Raw genomic sequence first — 16,709 nt, forward strand, 5'->3', positions numbered from 1 at the left:
GTGGTTGAGGATCCTAGCACCCAGCATTTTCATGAACATGCTGGTATTGTGCAGTACTCTTGGTCACATGATCACCAGCATTTCCCCATCTCCTGATGACAGCTTCAAGCACCATGGGTGTACAAATCACAAGCTGGCTATGAATAGAGCCGGATCTGCGCACATGGCTGTGTGGTGTCACCGTGTGCTGCAATGAGGCAATGGCTATTGCAGATCACTTGGCTTTGCTATAAATCACTATCAGCTGCTAGACTGTGGCCTTATGTGATCACACAGTGAGTGTGTTGGAGTGCAGGGGCTGCTGAGATGGGGTTCCCACCAGAGAGGCAGGGAGTGGGCAGAGCCATGACTCCATCCCTAACTACCAATCAGCAGAGATGGCTAGCCATGTGGGGAGCGGTATATGCACTCCTTAAAGAGATACAGCAGTTTATGCGCCCCTCACACTGTGGACCATGGAACTCTGGGACACAAGACTGGCCCTTACAGGCATCATCAAACCCTCTGAAATTAACAAGAAACTTCTGGGTTTGTTCTGCACATCAAGAGTTATACTCACATGGCAACGAATACTGCCAAGGACTATGTAACCAAGGAAAGGTGTAGGGAGAATAATGGACCAAACTCCACCAGGACTGTGGGTGGAATTAAACATGTCTCACATGCTGCATTCAGAGTACACAGCAGGCTACTCATGGCAGATCAAACCAGGGGGCTCCAGCGTGCACTCTGTACCCCACCAGGCCTGCCATACTCTGACATTATTAGTATTTAAGTGCCATAACAAGTGACAATTGGTAAATAAAGTGTAAAAGAACATATCCACCTAATCACTCTTTAGAAGCCCTAACACACACACTTCAGCACATGAATAGGTGATCACCAGAAACATATCGATAAATAAATGCAAATGGAAGAAGTAGAGAGAAGCTAGAGAAGAATGTAATAGTGACCTGATATGCTAATAATAAAGCCAGTAGAGGGGACAAGGTCACAGAGTGTGATCTCTCCACTTCTAGTGGACCTTAAGAATTGTTTGAGCCCAAAGCATTCAAACCCATTACCAAAAAGTTATAAGTTATGGGGAGATTTTCAGAGGCACAGATGGGAGTTCGGTGCCTAGCTGCCCTTTGAAAATCATCCCCCTCTTCAGAGTCACACAGGGCCGTCATTCCCCACTCCCTGCACAGACCTTTACAATAGGAAACAATACCACAGAGCAGGTGTCAAACGCTGCCAAAAATACTAGTTGGATATTCTGTGTTTGGTGGGTGAGGTGGAGGTTGTGCATACTTTTTAAGACCATTTTGTGTGGGGCTGTGTTTTTTTAGCACAAGTAGACACCTGAGTAAAACAGTTTCTCTCTTTAAAGTGACTCTTCCTCCACTCGGCACAGTCCTTGACAATAGGAAATTACGCCACACAGCAGGTGCCACACGCTGCCAGCCAGATTTGGAAGCACAGGTGTAAGTGACAGGCAGCGGGAGATCAGGGCCACGGATCACAGCCATCGGTTCTCTGGCGCAGTGCTGCCGTCTGTGATCAAGTTTTGTATGAACTATTTTCCTGGCAATTGCCAGGTTTTTATTTGCTCGGATTTATCGCCAATGCGGGTAACTTTGACTGGAACAACAAACTTCCCATCAAACAGTTAATCTTTTTGTTGCTCTGAAGTCCCTGTTTGGGGACATTTCTCTTCTGACATCAGCAGTCACAGCTTCACCTCGCTGCCGACTGCCCTGACTTTTCAGATCTACTCACTTTGAACTCATCAGTTGCTCTGCACCAGTTCTTCTTTGCAAATGCTCAGAATCACTCTTTATCTTACAAGTCATGCACTTTTGTGGCTTTCGAACTGATCTAAATGTAGAATTCTACTGACTACATTAGAGTGGAGGAAGAATCACTTTAAAAAGAGAAGCTGTTTTATTCAGGTGTCTACTTATGCTAAAAAAAAAAAAAAAAAAAAGAGACAGTCCCACACAAAATGGTTTTTAAAATATACACAACCTCCGCCTAACTAAGCACAGAATATCCATCTATTTTTTTGCCTTAATGGATTCATTTATCCAAAATGTTAAAAGGCAAATAGATACAGAAAACAGGAATATCAAGCCAAGGCGCAATTAAAAACTTAAATAACCAGCCAGGTAATTGCTAACTTTCAAGAAAGAGATGTTACTTAAAATGCATGAGCATCCATTAAAACATTACACTAAGGTCCCAATTCAGCAAGGTAAGTGCCGTGTACTTAGCATGGGCTGAACTCTAAGCATGGCATCAGTCCCACCGAAGTCAATGCCCTTTTGCATTCTGAACCCCGGGGGAATACTGATGTGCCTACATTCAGTCTCTTGCTGAATTGGGTCCTGGATCCAGAGGAGACGCATGAGGAGTAATGACGCAGATTCACCTAGATCTACTCACCCCCGCCCCCAGGTGCAAATCAATGTGACTTGCCCACAGCGGAGCCGGAAGGCATATGGTAATGCAGACTTGCAAAAACGTCAAGGAAATAAAACCTACCAGCTCCAGCAAAATTTTGCTAGCCGAGGCTTACCAGAAACGCCAACGCACACAGCACTCCCACCCCGCACACTGATACAGACAGACACACACCCCTGAACAGACACACAGACACACCCTTCAGACCACTGGATGGACAGAGGGACACACACACCCATCAAATCCTTGGGTGGACAAAGGGGGTCACACACACACCCCAGTCAGACCCCTGGGTGGACAGAGGGACGGACACACACACATGCACGCACACCTGTCAGACCCCTGGGCGGACAGAGGGGGAGACAGACACACTTCACTCCAAACTTTATCTCATTCTCTCACATATCGTTCACACCAGGCACTCACTCTCTCCCACACGTGACAACCACGCCACGCCACCCTGCCATTCCATCACTGCTCACCCCTCCCCGCATGTCAGACACCCCAACTTTCCCTCATTCGTCCCCCACGTGCCCATAATGCCGTGCCCCCTCCATTTCCTCACACCCTCAGCTCATCAGTTCTCTGGTCTCTTCAACTTTAGCTGCACAAATTAATCAGTTTTCTGCTTCCTCCCACCCAAAACGGTTAGCTCTTCAGTGCGGGAGCAGCCATCTCTGCCCTAGCTGGGCAGGGGCCTCCCCTCTGCTCCTCAGAGCTCACAAACAGCACCAGCTCCCCAGTCCCTAGGGAGGCACCGGTGTTCTACTAGGACTGCTGCGATCTTTGGCTCCTGCCCATCCTAGGTCTTGGGAAGGGGCCTCTGCTGCTGGGTGGGAGGCAGGTATAAGGCCAGTTTTAGGAGCAGCTGGTACAGCAGGAGTGCTCTAGGTCTGGCCTCAGCTGGTGTCAAGTGAAGACGACACAGGCACAGAGAACCCAGTAAATTTAACTCCCGCTCTCCCTCAACCAAGAGGAGCAAGGCGCCTGGACAACTCCCTCTCCCTTCTCCATGCTGCTGCCCCTAGCCAGGTAGAGTGGTGCACCCCCTGCAGGCCTAACTGTGCACCGCACCCTCATGGGGAAAGCTGCAGCATGGCTTACACTCGAGTCGGGCGTTTATGCAACGAAAACCTTAAGGCCTAGAAACATGGGGCCTGGCTCAACTCCAATTCACTTCAGCAGAACTCCGCTGAAATCAACAGACTGACGGAGAAACCCTGGAACAGGGAGACTTCCACACGGGGAAAGACCTCGCCAAAAACTTTCAAGGATTCGCCTTTCCTCTGTAGTACACAGTTATCCAGACGGTGTGTGACCATCACCCACCAGCGCTCATTGTATTTAAGTCTCTCTGAGGTTAGACAGAGAGGGCTCTGGTGGTTTCCATTGAGGTTTAGCTGCCAGTGCTTTGCTGGCAGCAGGCCAGCCGACAGCAATTGCAGGCCCCAGGGCAGAGCAGTCAATGGGCTCGGCCAGGACTTCCACATACCCGCCCGGCTGCCTTCACCACTGCCGGTACCACCCTGCGCACGCCTAGGAGCCCTGCGGCCGCCCGGATGATTTAAAAGGGCCCGGGGGTCCCGCCGCCACTACCATGGGCCCTTTTAAATCACCTGGGCCCCTGGGCAATTGCCCTTCTCCCCCCCCCAAACAGGCCTGGCTGGCAGCAACAATTCGAGGAGAAAAACGCCACCTTCTTCTCTCCCTGCTGTGGCACCTGACACGTCAGAGGCGCCTGGGCTGCTTTGACATTTTACTTTTAGCTTTAAAATTGATTTGGGACCGATTCAAACTTTTCAGCATGTAATTCATTCCTTTTTGAAAAAATTAATGTGCTCAGCACCAAGGCAGTCCTTCCTAATACAAGCGACCAGGCCTGCTCCTCGGCTGGTGTCAATTGGTGTAGCCCCAGTGACACAGCCATCGAGTTATACTGATTTATGCTAGGTGAGGATCTGACCCATCACATGTGAAACAAAGCAATCAGACTGTACCTGGGATTCCCATCGTGTAATATGGCCAGGCTTTGAGGGACAGATTATCCAGGCACAGTTTATGGGAATAGTAGGACCTCAGGATCATGTGGAAACCTTTGCTAGGCAAGCCTGAGTAAGCCAGGCATTGCAAGAGGAAGGAAAGGGGAAAAGGAACCAGGTCCTAGCACTAGGAGCTGCTCAGCTGGCAACAGCACAAGCAGCTGGGCTGGAAGGAGGTGGGGAGAACGGGGGGGGGAGAAGGACATGAGAGGCAGCTGGAAGCAAGTCTCACAGGCTAGAGAGACAGACTTGCGCTGGCGTGGCTTGGGCTAGTGCGCTCAAAACAGCTGTGGGACTTTGGCACTGCAGCTTAGGTGGAGACTTGGGCTGGCCACCCAAGATCAAGCCTAGGGGGGCAGTGAGCCTGAGCCTCTGCCTCTGTCCGCACAACTGTTTTTAGCCTGCTAGTGCAAGTCTGTCTACCCAGGCTGGGGGCTTGCTCCCAGCTGCAACACAGACATACCCACAGGTACCCACAGGCAGAAAGGGCTTCACTGGCTTCCCCTCCCCACTCATTACACAATGGAAGTATGGAGACCCATGATGCCCCGAGATGATCGGATGAAGTTACTCATACCTATGTGTAGCAGAGTGAAGTCCCTCACCCTGGACTCCTCTCTGCAAACAGTCCTCACACACTCCCATGGCAAGTTCAACCCTGTGTGCTTCTTTTACAAGGTGTTATATGAGGGCTTGTTCCCCACAACATGAGGCTTTTCCCTTCTCCCCAGACACATGATGGGGGGAAGAGATCTCACCTCCTGAAGATCCTGGGCTTCTCTGGCCCTTCCTTCCAGCCTCCTCATTCCTGTCTCTCCAGTAACTGTCCTCTGATGACAAGCTGAATCACCCACCTTGTTTATTGGTTAATTACCTCATTTATTTGCCCCATGCGGGAATGCTCACCACATGTCCAGAGTCGTGAGTCAGCCTGTGGCTACTCACACTGTGCTTTATCCACTGAGGAAAGTTGCAGGAACCTATCAGTGGTATGAATGTAAATTACTTTTCAAGGGTGCTAGATTTAAAAGACAGAAACCCAGGAAGTTCTGAATTGAGCTCCCAAAATAGTCAAACCTCTGAAAGGAGAGAAATTCACAGTTAAGGCAGCCAAATCCCCTTAACTCTGCCCCTGTGGTGAAAGCAACCTCGCAACTTTCTTCCTTGCACGTGGCATACGGAAAATGTCCATCTCAGAACACATGGCTGTGTAATTTGTTTCACACCCACATCTCTGGAACAAAGCAGGATGATGTGTTACCTAACCAAGTGCTCTTTGCACGGCCTAGGCACATGAGCTCTTTAGACACGGAGCTAGTGTGTCGCTGTACAGAGCGACATGTGACTCACTAGCTGGCATACACATGAGGTCACAGAGCCCTCTCCTGTGCAGTACATGGCAAAAAGTGTTAGACTTTTAGAATGCCACTGATCCCCTCAGAACTTTGTCTGATCTTAAATTTGATGGAAGGATCCCAGATGGGACCCAAATACAACCTCTCAATTTGGAGACACATGCAGCTTTTGGGGGGATTTTAAATGGAGGCCAAACATCAGGCTCATCCGTTGAAACCTCAGTTAACCATGGAGCAGGTACCAGCACCATAATGGGGGCTACAAGGCCAAAGCAATCAGTCACACCAGGGCTTAGGGAATCGTTCTCCAACTATGTTTGGGTGAGACAAGGGTCAGTTCTGTGCAAACTGCAGAGCTGCCTCATGCAAGGAGAGCTATTGTCATGTGGCTTTGGACCCCCTTTCATGCCACTCCTGTTTGCTAACAGAAGGATCAAACCATTACTCTACTGGAATAAGAAACTTCACTTAGGTTTAAGAATGACTTTCCTCGCCTTAGAGCCAGTCCTGCTCCCGCTGAGCTATGAAATGTGGACACGAGAACGAATGGATATAAACTGGCCGTGGGGAAGTTTAGGCTTGAAATTAGACGAAGGTTTCTAACCGTCAGAGGGGTGAAATTTTGGAACAGCCTTCCGAGGGAAACGGTGGGGGCGAAAGACCTTTCTGGCTTCAAGATTAGGCTAGATAAGTTTATGGAGGAAATGGTTTGATGGGATAACGTGATTTTAGTCAATTAGGCAATAACGTGCCATCGCTGGTAAAATGTGGGTCCGGCTGGAGAATCTTGCCTGTATGCTCGGGGTTCTACTGATCGCCATATTTGGGGTTGGGAAGGAATTTTCCTCCAGGGTAGATTGGCAGAGGCCCTGGAGGTTTTTCGCCTTCCTCCGCAGCATAGGGCAGAGGTCGCAAGCTGGAGGATTCTCTGCGACTTGAAGTCTTTAGATCACGATCTGGAGACTTCAACAGCTGAGATAAGGGAAAGTGGGTGGGTCAGCTTTTGTGGCCTGCATCATGCGGGAGGTCAGACTAGATGACCATAATGGTCCCTTCTGACCTTAAAGTCTATGAGTCTATGAAATCCCCTCCCCTCAAACAAATGCAATTCTCAAAGTCACCAACCAGTAGGGATCAGGGTGTCATCCACAGGCAAGTAAGAGTCTGCTTCTATGGAGACCATATGGTTGTAGATATCATGTGATCCCTAGGAGACAATGAAAGAAATGTTTACACTTACACTGTACCCCTTACATGTGTCCAGGTACCTGTGTAGGGTGTTTTCCACTGGCAGTTATCATACCACATGGACACTGACCACAAACTCCAGCAGAGCCCATGTCGCTGGACTGCAGCATTTAAACATTAGTGACTCTGAGCTTCCCTACAACTGGCACAGTCTCCACGTTACCCAGTAAGCAGAGGGACGCAAAAGCAACCCTCATAATCCCAAGGCTTTAATCCCACTCCACTGCTCGATACACTCACAGCCTAATCAATGCTCTATACACAGTCAAGAACAGACTACTTGTCAGAATGACAGCTTGTATGTACTGGTACAGTGGGCATGCTGAAAAGCTTGCCAACTGTACTGAGCTGGAAATTTCCGCACTCACTTCTGTCTGCCTGTCCTGCACTTCCTTATTGCTTTTCCCCCTAGTGCACACAGGAAAGTTACTAGGGAAGGTACCATATAAAACCTAAGGTAGACACTTTCTTGGGGCCAGATCCTCAGAGGTATTTAGGTACCTAACTCCCACTGGTTTTTTTTGAGGATCTGGGTCTTTGACTGAAAGCTTTCTGGTACAAGGACTGTCTTTTTGTTCTGTGTTTGTACCCTACAAAAATTGCCAAAAAAAAAAAAAAAAAAACTAAAAGGCAAGCAATTGTGGCTAAATATGTTAATGCTTTTGCTAAACAAAAGCATAAGTGTAAAAAAATAAAAGTAACTGTTAAAATTGGAAAAAAAAACCAATCCCCCAAATCCTTTCCCATATCAGGCCAATCCTCATATTGCTGAAACCATTAAATCTTTGCTGCAACAAAAAATCATCCGTAAGTATTCTTCAGTATGCAATTCTCTAATTTGGCTAGTACAAAAACCAAATGGGTCATGGCATCTTACTATTAATTATCAAAAATTAAATCAAGTAATTCTAGCTTGTGCAGCTGTTGTATCCAAAATGCCCTAACCCAATTAAATCTGTAAATCCCAAAGCAAAATGGTTTTTTGCCATTGATATTGCCAATGGCTATTGGTCAATACCTGTTTCTAAGAAAAGTCAACATTATCTAGCTTTCACAGTGAAGGGGGTTCAGTACACTTTCCAAGTCTTACCCCCAAAATTCCATAACAGCCCAGCTATCTTTCAGAAACAAATAAAGCACATTCTGTCTAGGTTTTACAAACCATCTGTTTTATTTCAGTATGTAAATAACATTTGTTTAGCAACAAAAACTCAAAAAACAAACAAACCAAAAGTGCCTAAATAAGCTTTTACAAATCATCAAAAAAGCAAAACTAAAGTGTAACCCAGCAAAGGCACTAAAGTAGATCAGAAGGTGTCAGGGTCACAAATGCTGTGCTGTGGTTGGCAGTCTTTGTTCTAGAGGGCAAAAGTCCTTCTGGGCTGGAGAAGGAAGGTTTTCTTCTCTTGTGGTGGGGATTCTGTGTAAGTATGGGTCTGATCCTGCTTCCACTGAAGCGAATGGCAACCTGCAAACTGCCCCCCCCCAACTGAAATAGGAGCAAGATCAAGCCCTTAAATGTGTGTGTCACTTTCTAATCAGCGTTAACAACTTCTCACACAGAGAGACACACACACTGCAGGTGTTATGTCTGCTCCATAAAATGTGATTATTCTGCAAATTATATTTGTTTACTTTGCCTTATCATTAACCAATTAACTATACACTGATGATTACACTGCAGTTGTTAAAACAATGGCATTGATATAGTTAAATTACGCAGACATTCTAAAATATCTCTTTCTATCTAGCATGTTTCAAAGAGCCTTGTTATCTAAGTGTAAGAATGTAACAATGCTATCAGATGCTATCCTCACTGCACAGCAGTACTTGGGAGAATTATTTTCTATACCTTTGGCTTCATGCCTGATTATAAATGTAATGAGAGCAAAATGTAATTGAGAAGCAGTGTGGTCCACATGGCAGGGCACGGTGACTCAAGAGACATGGGCTCTACTCCCATCTCTGCTGTGACTTGTTGGGTGACTTTAGACAATTCACTTTCCCTTTCTATGCCTTTGTTTTTCTCTCCTTCCAGCTGTTTTCTGTCTTGTCTAGTTAGACTGTGAGCCAGGACTCTCTCACTACATTTGTCTACAGCTCCTAGTGTGGGGACCCTGATCTCAGCTGGGGCTCTAGGCACTAGTAGAATGTGGTCAGAGCAAGGGATGTGTCAGCACAAAGTGAAGCACCCATGACACTGGGATACACTTGTATCACTGAAGCAGAGGTTATTTAACGCTTTGTTAGCTGGTTGGGTTGTTCTGGGTCTCCTGGCCCAGAAACAATGGGGAGTAGAAAAGAGCCATTTTCCCAAAAGCCATGAGTGGTGGTGACCCCAACAAGCTTCATTTTCTCTCAGAGTCAGGGAGTTTAAGGCCAGAAAAGACCAGGTGCTCATCCAGTCTGCTCTGTACATCACAGGCCACTGTCCTGTACGCAGTCCCTTCTGCACTTGCTTGGGAATCCAAACAGACTGTAAGAGTCACAGTAGCTTCTCCTGGTGCTAAATTAACTTCCCTGAGCAGGGCATGTCCCTAATTGCCCTGAACCCCCTTGGACTGGGCTTTTCTGACTACCCACACCACAAATAGCCCCAGCGTCTCCCTCCCTCATCCTACCCCAACTTGCACATGGCTCTTGGTTCCCCTCCCCGCACGATGTATTAAAGTATTAGTTGTTCCGATGTTATAGCAAGCAGAGTAAGATCACTGGACAACGTAGCTCATGAGAGAGTTATGAGGCATTTAGTTTAGTGAGATGAAGTCAGTCATGCTTTCAAAGCATGAGAAGTACCAAGGATGATTATCTTACCTGGCCTGCTAGATTGAAGTAGGCATGGTTTGTCAGGCTAATAGGAGTAGTGCTGCTGCTTTGAGCTCGGTAGTTAATTGCTAGTTCCCCACCATCGAGCGTGTAGGTCACCCAGACTTTTAGTTCCCCAGGATACCCTTCTTCACCATCTGGACTCGTTCTGGAGAAGCGTATGCCATTTAGCAGCACCTCCGGGGTCCAGAGAACCTGCAACAACAATTCATTTCATTTCTCTACCCCCGTGGAAAACCACATGCAAGATATTTGACATGGCTCCATTTCCGGAGGCAAACACATTTCTCAGAATTCTTGTTTACAGCCGCAGCGACATAGAAACCATTGTTAGACAGTAAGCTTCTTGGGGCAGAGGCCTTTTTTGTTCTGTGCTTGTACAGTGCCTACCACAATAAGGTCCTGATCCATGACTGAGGCTCCTAAGTGACACAGTAATATCAATCATAATATTTTACTGAGCAACACCCTTCTCTCGTGCTACATGTTGGATTTAACACAGGAAAAAGAAGCTGCCAACCAGTATTATTTCCCACTTCCTCAAGGTCCTGTATATTTCAGATACATAATCTAAAAACAAATGTATAGACTGCATTTTATCTAGAGGTCCTACAATCTACATTCAGGGATCACTTAGCCCACTCCTGGGGTGGGAGCTCCTCAGCTGCACAGTTTAAAATAGGAAGTGAAAACAAACACTGTATCCAACTGAAATGACTAGGAGAAGTTGGAGGAACAGAACAACTAACGCTGGAGTCCAATCAGAGCGCTAGGGATAACTCTCAAACCCCTCTGATAAGTGTCACAGGATCTTTAAGGTACATCTACACTGCAAAAAAAAAAAAAAAACACACAGCAGCGAGTCTCAGAGCCCAGGTAAACTGACTTGGGCTCACGGGGCTCAGGCAAGGAGGCTAAAAACAGACATGTAGATATTTCTGCTCGGGCTGGAGCTCAGGCTCTGAGACTCACACACACCCCTGCTAGGTTTCAGAGCCCAGGTTCCAGCCCAAGATGCAACGTCCACCTTGCTATTTCAGCGATGCAGCATGAGCCCCACAAGCTAAGTCAGTTGACCTGCACTCAGACTCGCTGCCATGGGTCTTTTTTTGCAGTGTAGACATACCCAGAATGACCACAAACAGTTAGGATCACATCAGAAAGGTGCCATGCTCCCACGGCACCATGCGAAAGCACGTGTACGTGACCAACACAGAGCAAGGAATATCATCTGTGCTGAAGCACGTCCCTTGGAGTCACAATTAGGCCCAATCCTGCTTAGCTTGTGAGATGCAATGTACTCACAGCACGAGGCTCCAAGTCACATAGATGTTGCTTACCCCTTTCTTCCTCTTTTCCTTGCTTTCTTCTTTTACAGCACCATCAAGCTGAGCACTGCAGCAAGCTTTCAGAAGCTGCATTGTGATGAGAACTCTGGCACGCCACTTCACAACTCTGTGTACCTCACTTTACCTACCCTTACACCAGGGATAATACTTACCTGCCGTACAGTGCTAGCATAAGTATTAATTAATTCACACTTGGAAAGTGCTTTGAGCTCCATGGCTCTAAAAGGGGAAATCATAGGCAAATTATAATCGTATGTATTTGCTTTCTGGGTTTGGGTCAGGATGGCACAGACTCTGGGATTTCCCCAGCTCTCTGGACACAGACAGGATCAATAACTAGGTTGAATCGCAGTATTCTCATACCGCCTGGAGTGTCATCCTCCAAGTTCCCTAGTCAGCTTCCTTCTAATTGGAATGAAGTTACATCAGCCTGCTCTCTATTTGCCATGGCTGAATGGACCTTCACATGCTCTTCTCTTTGCAGATGTGCATGGTCTTGACCCAGACATGGAAATCAAATAATCAGGTCAATTGTAATGTGCCTTTCTGCAGGTGGGACTGCTACAACTGCTGACCCTGGGTTCTAAGCAGCTATACCACAGCAAGCATACAGAGAAGGAAGGAGGCAGACAAATCTAGCTAGTGGGGAAATGAGAGTCCAACGTCACAGAGTGTAAAAATAGCTGCTGCAGTCAGTGGCTACTAACTCCTTGTCAGATGGCAAGGATGTAATTTTATGTAATCCTGACCTATTTCACATAACTCAGACCAGGAAAGCAAGATTAGTTTCTTACCAGCTTTCTGGCGTGCCAAACATTATTTATCGTGCGGTCTGGGTGGTAGGAGATGTAGTCACAAAAATTACTGTTACTCTCTCCCTTCTCCCAGCTGTCAGTTTAACAACAGCACAGGACATTGTGTCCTGCCCGCGAGGCTGAATTTCTGTCCTGAAATCTCTTCTTTACTCTTTAAAATAATCTTCAGAGAATGTTTAAAAAAATAACCGACATGTTTAGAATAAGTACTACTGCATAATTACTATTGCCGCTAAGACTTCAGTGATGACATTTTCATTGTGCAGTAGGAGAAACCGTAGGAAAAAATGTTATGCATTTTTGGCCCACATCCTTCACTGATGTAAATGTGTAGTTCAGTGGAATTATGCTGATTTACCCCAGCTGAGGATCTGGCCTTTGGTTATACTGCGACTGCTTTGATAACATGACATCTATTGCACTGTGGTAACAGCACTTCTTGGGTGATTAAAGGCCTTCCTATTAGAGCCTGTACATACACACTAACTAGCTGAAGGGGAGATCTCATTGAAGTGACTATTCAAAGAAACATCATCAAGGTTTTCTGGCCCCCAAAATCAGCATACTATTCCCGCAAAAACTGACAATTTTTGTTGAACATTGCCCCCCAGGATTAAAAGAAAAGCACAAGCACACAAAACCCCACCAGCCATTAACAGCCATCCAAGCCCAGAATAGCAACTTCATGGACAAAAACAACTGTCTGAGAGGATTTGCTATTAAATGTACATATATTTCTACTTCATTTTTTAAATTAAATATTTGTTTTTTTCCCATCCATGAAGGCTCTAAGGCAGCCAGAGCCCCACAGGTGCAGGAACTACGGGAGCAGGGGGTGCTGCAGCACCCCCAGGTTTTGCACAGGGTCTCGGCTGCTGGCCCCACACCCGGGGGCTCTGCTGCTGGCCCCAGTCCCGGCCGCTGGTCCCATACCTGGAGTCTCGGCCGCCAACCAGGGGTCCCAGCCGCCAGGCCCCATGCCTGGCCGCCCGGCCCGGCACCCAGGGTCCAGGCTGCCAGCCCCATGGCTGGGGCTCTGCTCCTGACCCTGGCCCGGGATTCCGCACCCATCCCCAGCTGTGACCCCAGCCTCTGCCCCCTTACCCTGTCTGCATCCCTCGCTCCTGAAGCCACAGCCCTGCTCCTGGCCCCAGCTTGAGGGGGTGGTGAGGGGCACAGACATGGGTAAGGGAGGGGCGCAGCTCAGCGCCCCCACTCTAAAAACTGTTCCAGCACCACTGTGACGCCCTAGGGAAATTGGGCTTGATCCTAAGAGGCGCTGAGTACTCTATTCCTGATTTAGCCAGGCACTTCAGCACATACTTAACTTCAAGCATATAAGTCGTCCTGCTGAATTCAATGGGACAGCTCATGTGCTTGAAGTTAAGCTGGTGCTTATGGACTTTGCTGGATCAGGACCAGAGTGCTGGGCTCCCTGCAGGATCGAGCCTCTAATGACATCCCAAAAGACAAGAGGCTGGACCTGAGTGATTGAGGTCATGTGTATATCGGAAAATGATACTATTTGTATTGCCGCTGCACCTAGGAGCCCTAGTGATAGGCCAGGACACCACTGGGCCAGGCACTGCACAAACACAGAACAAAAAGACAGTCTCTGCCCCAAGGGAGCTTACAGTCCAAGTTTTGTATACTTATCATTTTTAGAAACGGAACAAAATACATATACAGATAACAAAACAAGATTGTGATCAAACACAAATGGGTCTTTTAAAAGGCAGCCAATACAGGTTACAAAACAGCTGTGTTGATACTTGTATGGGAAGTATGGTAATAATGGCAAAGAGTGTTTTACAAAATGGGGATACCTGGCATTAAACTTCATCTTTAAACGTGGGTGCTCAATGCAAAGCTGCTAATTCCTGCACTTTGGAGGACATGAGCCAGCTCTGAGAGCAGACGTTGTTAATGCTATATACAGTTATTTCTGTAACTGATTGAAAAGAACAGAGCCAACAAAATTTGTAAGTGTGAAAAAAAATGGGTTTCATAGAAAATATTTGGAAGATATTTCAGGAAAATATCTCAAACTTGTAATAAAGACCGTTCATCTCTCCAAACAGAAAGAACGTAATGCTATACAGTAACCTGCCTGGGAACCAGATGACTTCATGATGACCACAGCACTGCGGCCAGCTAGATGACAACTGGTTCTGCTCACCACCACTCAGCTAGTCATGGCTAACAGCTATTACACTGCTGACACATCCAGTCCTTGTCTACTCTGGCCACAGAGGTCAGCACTCTTCACTTGAGCACACCCAATTGAGTTTAAACACTGGACAGTTTTCAAATGTAGACAAGTACTGGGAAAGAGACTTACACTGTTTAAAACTCCTTATTTAGTTTTTTTTAGAATCCATTTGACTCCAGTGTATAATTAGTATTTGGGATAAAAGATGTCTTTGCTAAAATTAAAACTGAAGAGGTCCCTGCCGTGGCAAGGGGAGCAAGGGGAAACAGAGCCACAGGGAGGAGAAATGGCTTGCCACAGTAACCCAGCAGGTAAAGTCCAGCCCCAGACCAGCTGTAGTGGCCAAGTCTGCAGCAGACAATATTTCTAATTAGGGGCAGCTTACCAGCTGTAAAAGCTGCTTGGTGCAAATTGCAGGGACTGGGTGTTTTAACTGTATAGAGCTGAAGGATCATTGTAAAACAAGGAGATATTAGCGTGATAAGGAAGCCATTTGGAAAGAGTGTCAACTTTCAAGGTACAGAAAGCTTGTCCTCAAACATCAATAACACAGGGATAAAGCTACTAAAAATCAACCTCTTGCTTTAACAGGATGCTCCTGATTGAAAACAAGGGAGATTAGAATCAATTTGACCATGATCAGATTTACCTTGTCAAACCCTTTGTTCCCTCCATGCAGGCTGTTGGGTGGGTTGTTGAGGGCCAACTGATACTCTTTTCCTTCCACCGTGAATTTCCCATTAGCAATTCTGTTAGCAACTCGCCCAATTGTGGCTCCAAAGTAGGGGTGTTTGTTGACATAACCTAACAAAAATAAATGAGTCATCATTCAAAACGAAGTTCTAGTTTGACTGTGATCCCTAGAGCCAGGCGGATGGAGCTCAGAAAGTTGGATTGGGGTGGGGTGGAGTGGGAAAAACAGTCCTGGCAAAAAGACAAGGGTAGAAGGTGTCTGCAAGTCTCCATTTGTTTACTAATTTGAGTTCTAGAAGGCATCCCCAATGGCGCATCTTGGAGGTGCATGCCCATTTCCATCACACCCAACAACTGCCCTGCACTCCTCGTGCCCTTCCAGAATGGGAGAGTTTCAGTCCTCAAAACTCATGGCTGCCGAACAAGGAACTGTGGAGTTTAAGGTCCCTTTACAAGAACAGCCGCCTAAACAAGATGTACATGTTAAAAAGCCAGGAAATGGAGAGCTAAGGTGACACTTCCCACCCAATGTAGCCACCTGGAGCACGAGGCTGATGCATTAGCCACAAGGCAATCCTTCCTGCTAAATACCATGGAGGTGAGGCGTTCTCTAGGCAGATCTCAGCCAGGTGGTCACCTCCAAAACACACTGCTGTAAGTGGCTTGCTCAGCATCCCAGAGGCAGGCTGTGGGAGAGCCCAGGACAGACACTAGATCTCCTGAGCCCCAGTACACTGCACAGCCACAAGACCGTCTTTTTGCTGCTTGCAGCCCTTGCCCTATTCACCATCAATATACGGACACTATGTTGCTGCCTAGGGCAAGCCACCTTGGCAGATTCACTTAAAAGGGCGGCATGGCTGAGGGGAGGAGCCTTGGGCCAGTCTTTAGAGACTGGGTCTATTCCTGGCTTTGGCTGAAAGGCCCTTGAGCAGCCGCTTATTTGCTAAATAGGGGAAGGACGGTCATCTCCTCTCAGGACAGGGATATAGGCAGCCTGGGTTACTATTAAGAGCTATGAAATGCATAGAAATATTTCCCACAGTCAGGGGAAGAAATTTTAATTCACGGTTTCTAGCTCCCAACTCAGTTCCCCTTCCCCTGTGGTATATTGTGTGGGAAGGTCTCCCTAACAATCGCTCTCTGCTGCAAGAGATGAACCTGGCTCACAGCAGGTGAGCTCACAAAGCAAACTCCAATAGCTTGCAGGTATTCAAGCTAAAAAGTTCTTGGTGCTGATGCTAGGTTTCAGCAAGGGCAGTGCAGTGAGGGGGATTGGGGGGGATAGCGCCCCCTGTCGGGTCCATATCTGTGCATTATGAGAAGGCTGACATTTAAAAAACAGGACTTTTTCCTTTTGGGGCGGGGGGGGGGGAAGGGATGAGGGGGTCTGTACTCTAGAGAACACTGTCATCAAATTCTCACCCCAGACTTTACCCAGACTCTGAACTGACAGGCCAATTTTTGAGCCACCCTAATGACGCATGTGGATTTTAGAGCGGTTTGAAAATTAGAATCTACACAGAAACCAATTAGTGCTCTACCATAGTAACAAACGCACCCTATTAACCAGAGAAACCAAACCCATTCATCCAAATCTACTCCATTCCTCGGGCAAAAAAACAGATTAATACATGAACAACAAGGAGTCTGGTGGCACCTTAAAGACTAACAGATTTATTTGGGCATAAGCTTTCGTGGGTAAAAACCTCACTTCTTCAGATGCA

The 16,709-nt window shown here is 47.0% G+C and overlaps 1 protein-coding gene across 3 annotated transcripts in view; it reads right to left on the bottom strand.

Moving 5' to 3' along the window:
- GALM (galactose mutarotase) overlaps positions 1-16,709 on the bottom strand; it is a 60,264-nt gene that overhangs the window by 9,874 nt on the left and 33,681 nt on the right. For all 3 annotated transcript variants that reach the window (XM_026657714.2, XM_026657711.2, XM_026657710.2), the window contains 3 exons: positions 14,939-15,093; positions 9,902-10,108; positions 6,965-7,046 (listed from right to left, as the gene is read on the bottom strand). In XM_026657714.2, the coding sequence (XP_026513499.1) occupies positions 6,965-7,046; positions 9,902-10,108; positions 14,939-15,093 (444 nt within the window). The remainder of the gene's footprint in view (positions 1-6,964; positions 7,047-9,901; positions 10,109-14,938; positions 15,094-16,709) is intronic.

The sequence above is a fragment of the Terrapene carolina genome, unplaced genomic scaffold, assembly GCF_002925995.2.
Source record: "Terrapene carolina triunguis isolate 2854851 unplaced genomic scaffold, T_m_triunguis-2.0 Scaffold275, whole genome shotgun sequence".
Classification (NCBI taxonomy): domain Eukaryota; kingdom Metazoa; phylum Chordata; order Testudines; family Emydidae; genus Terrapene; species Terrapene triunguis.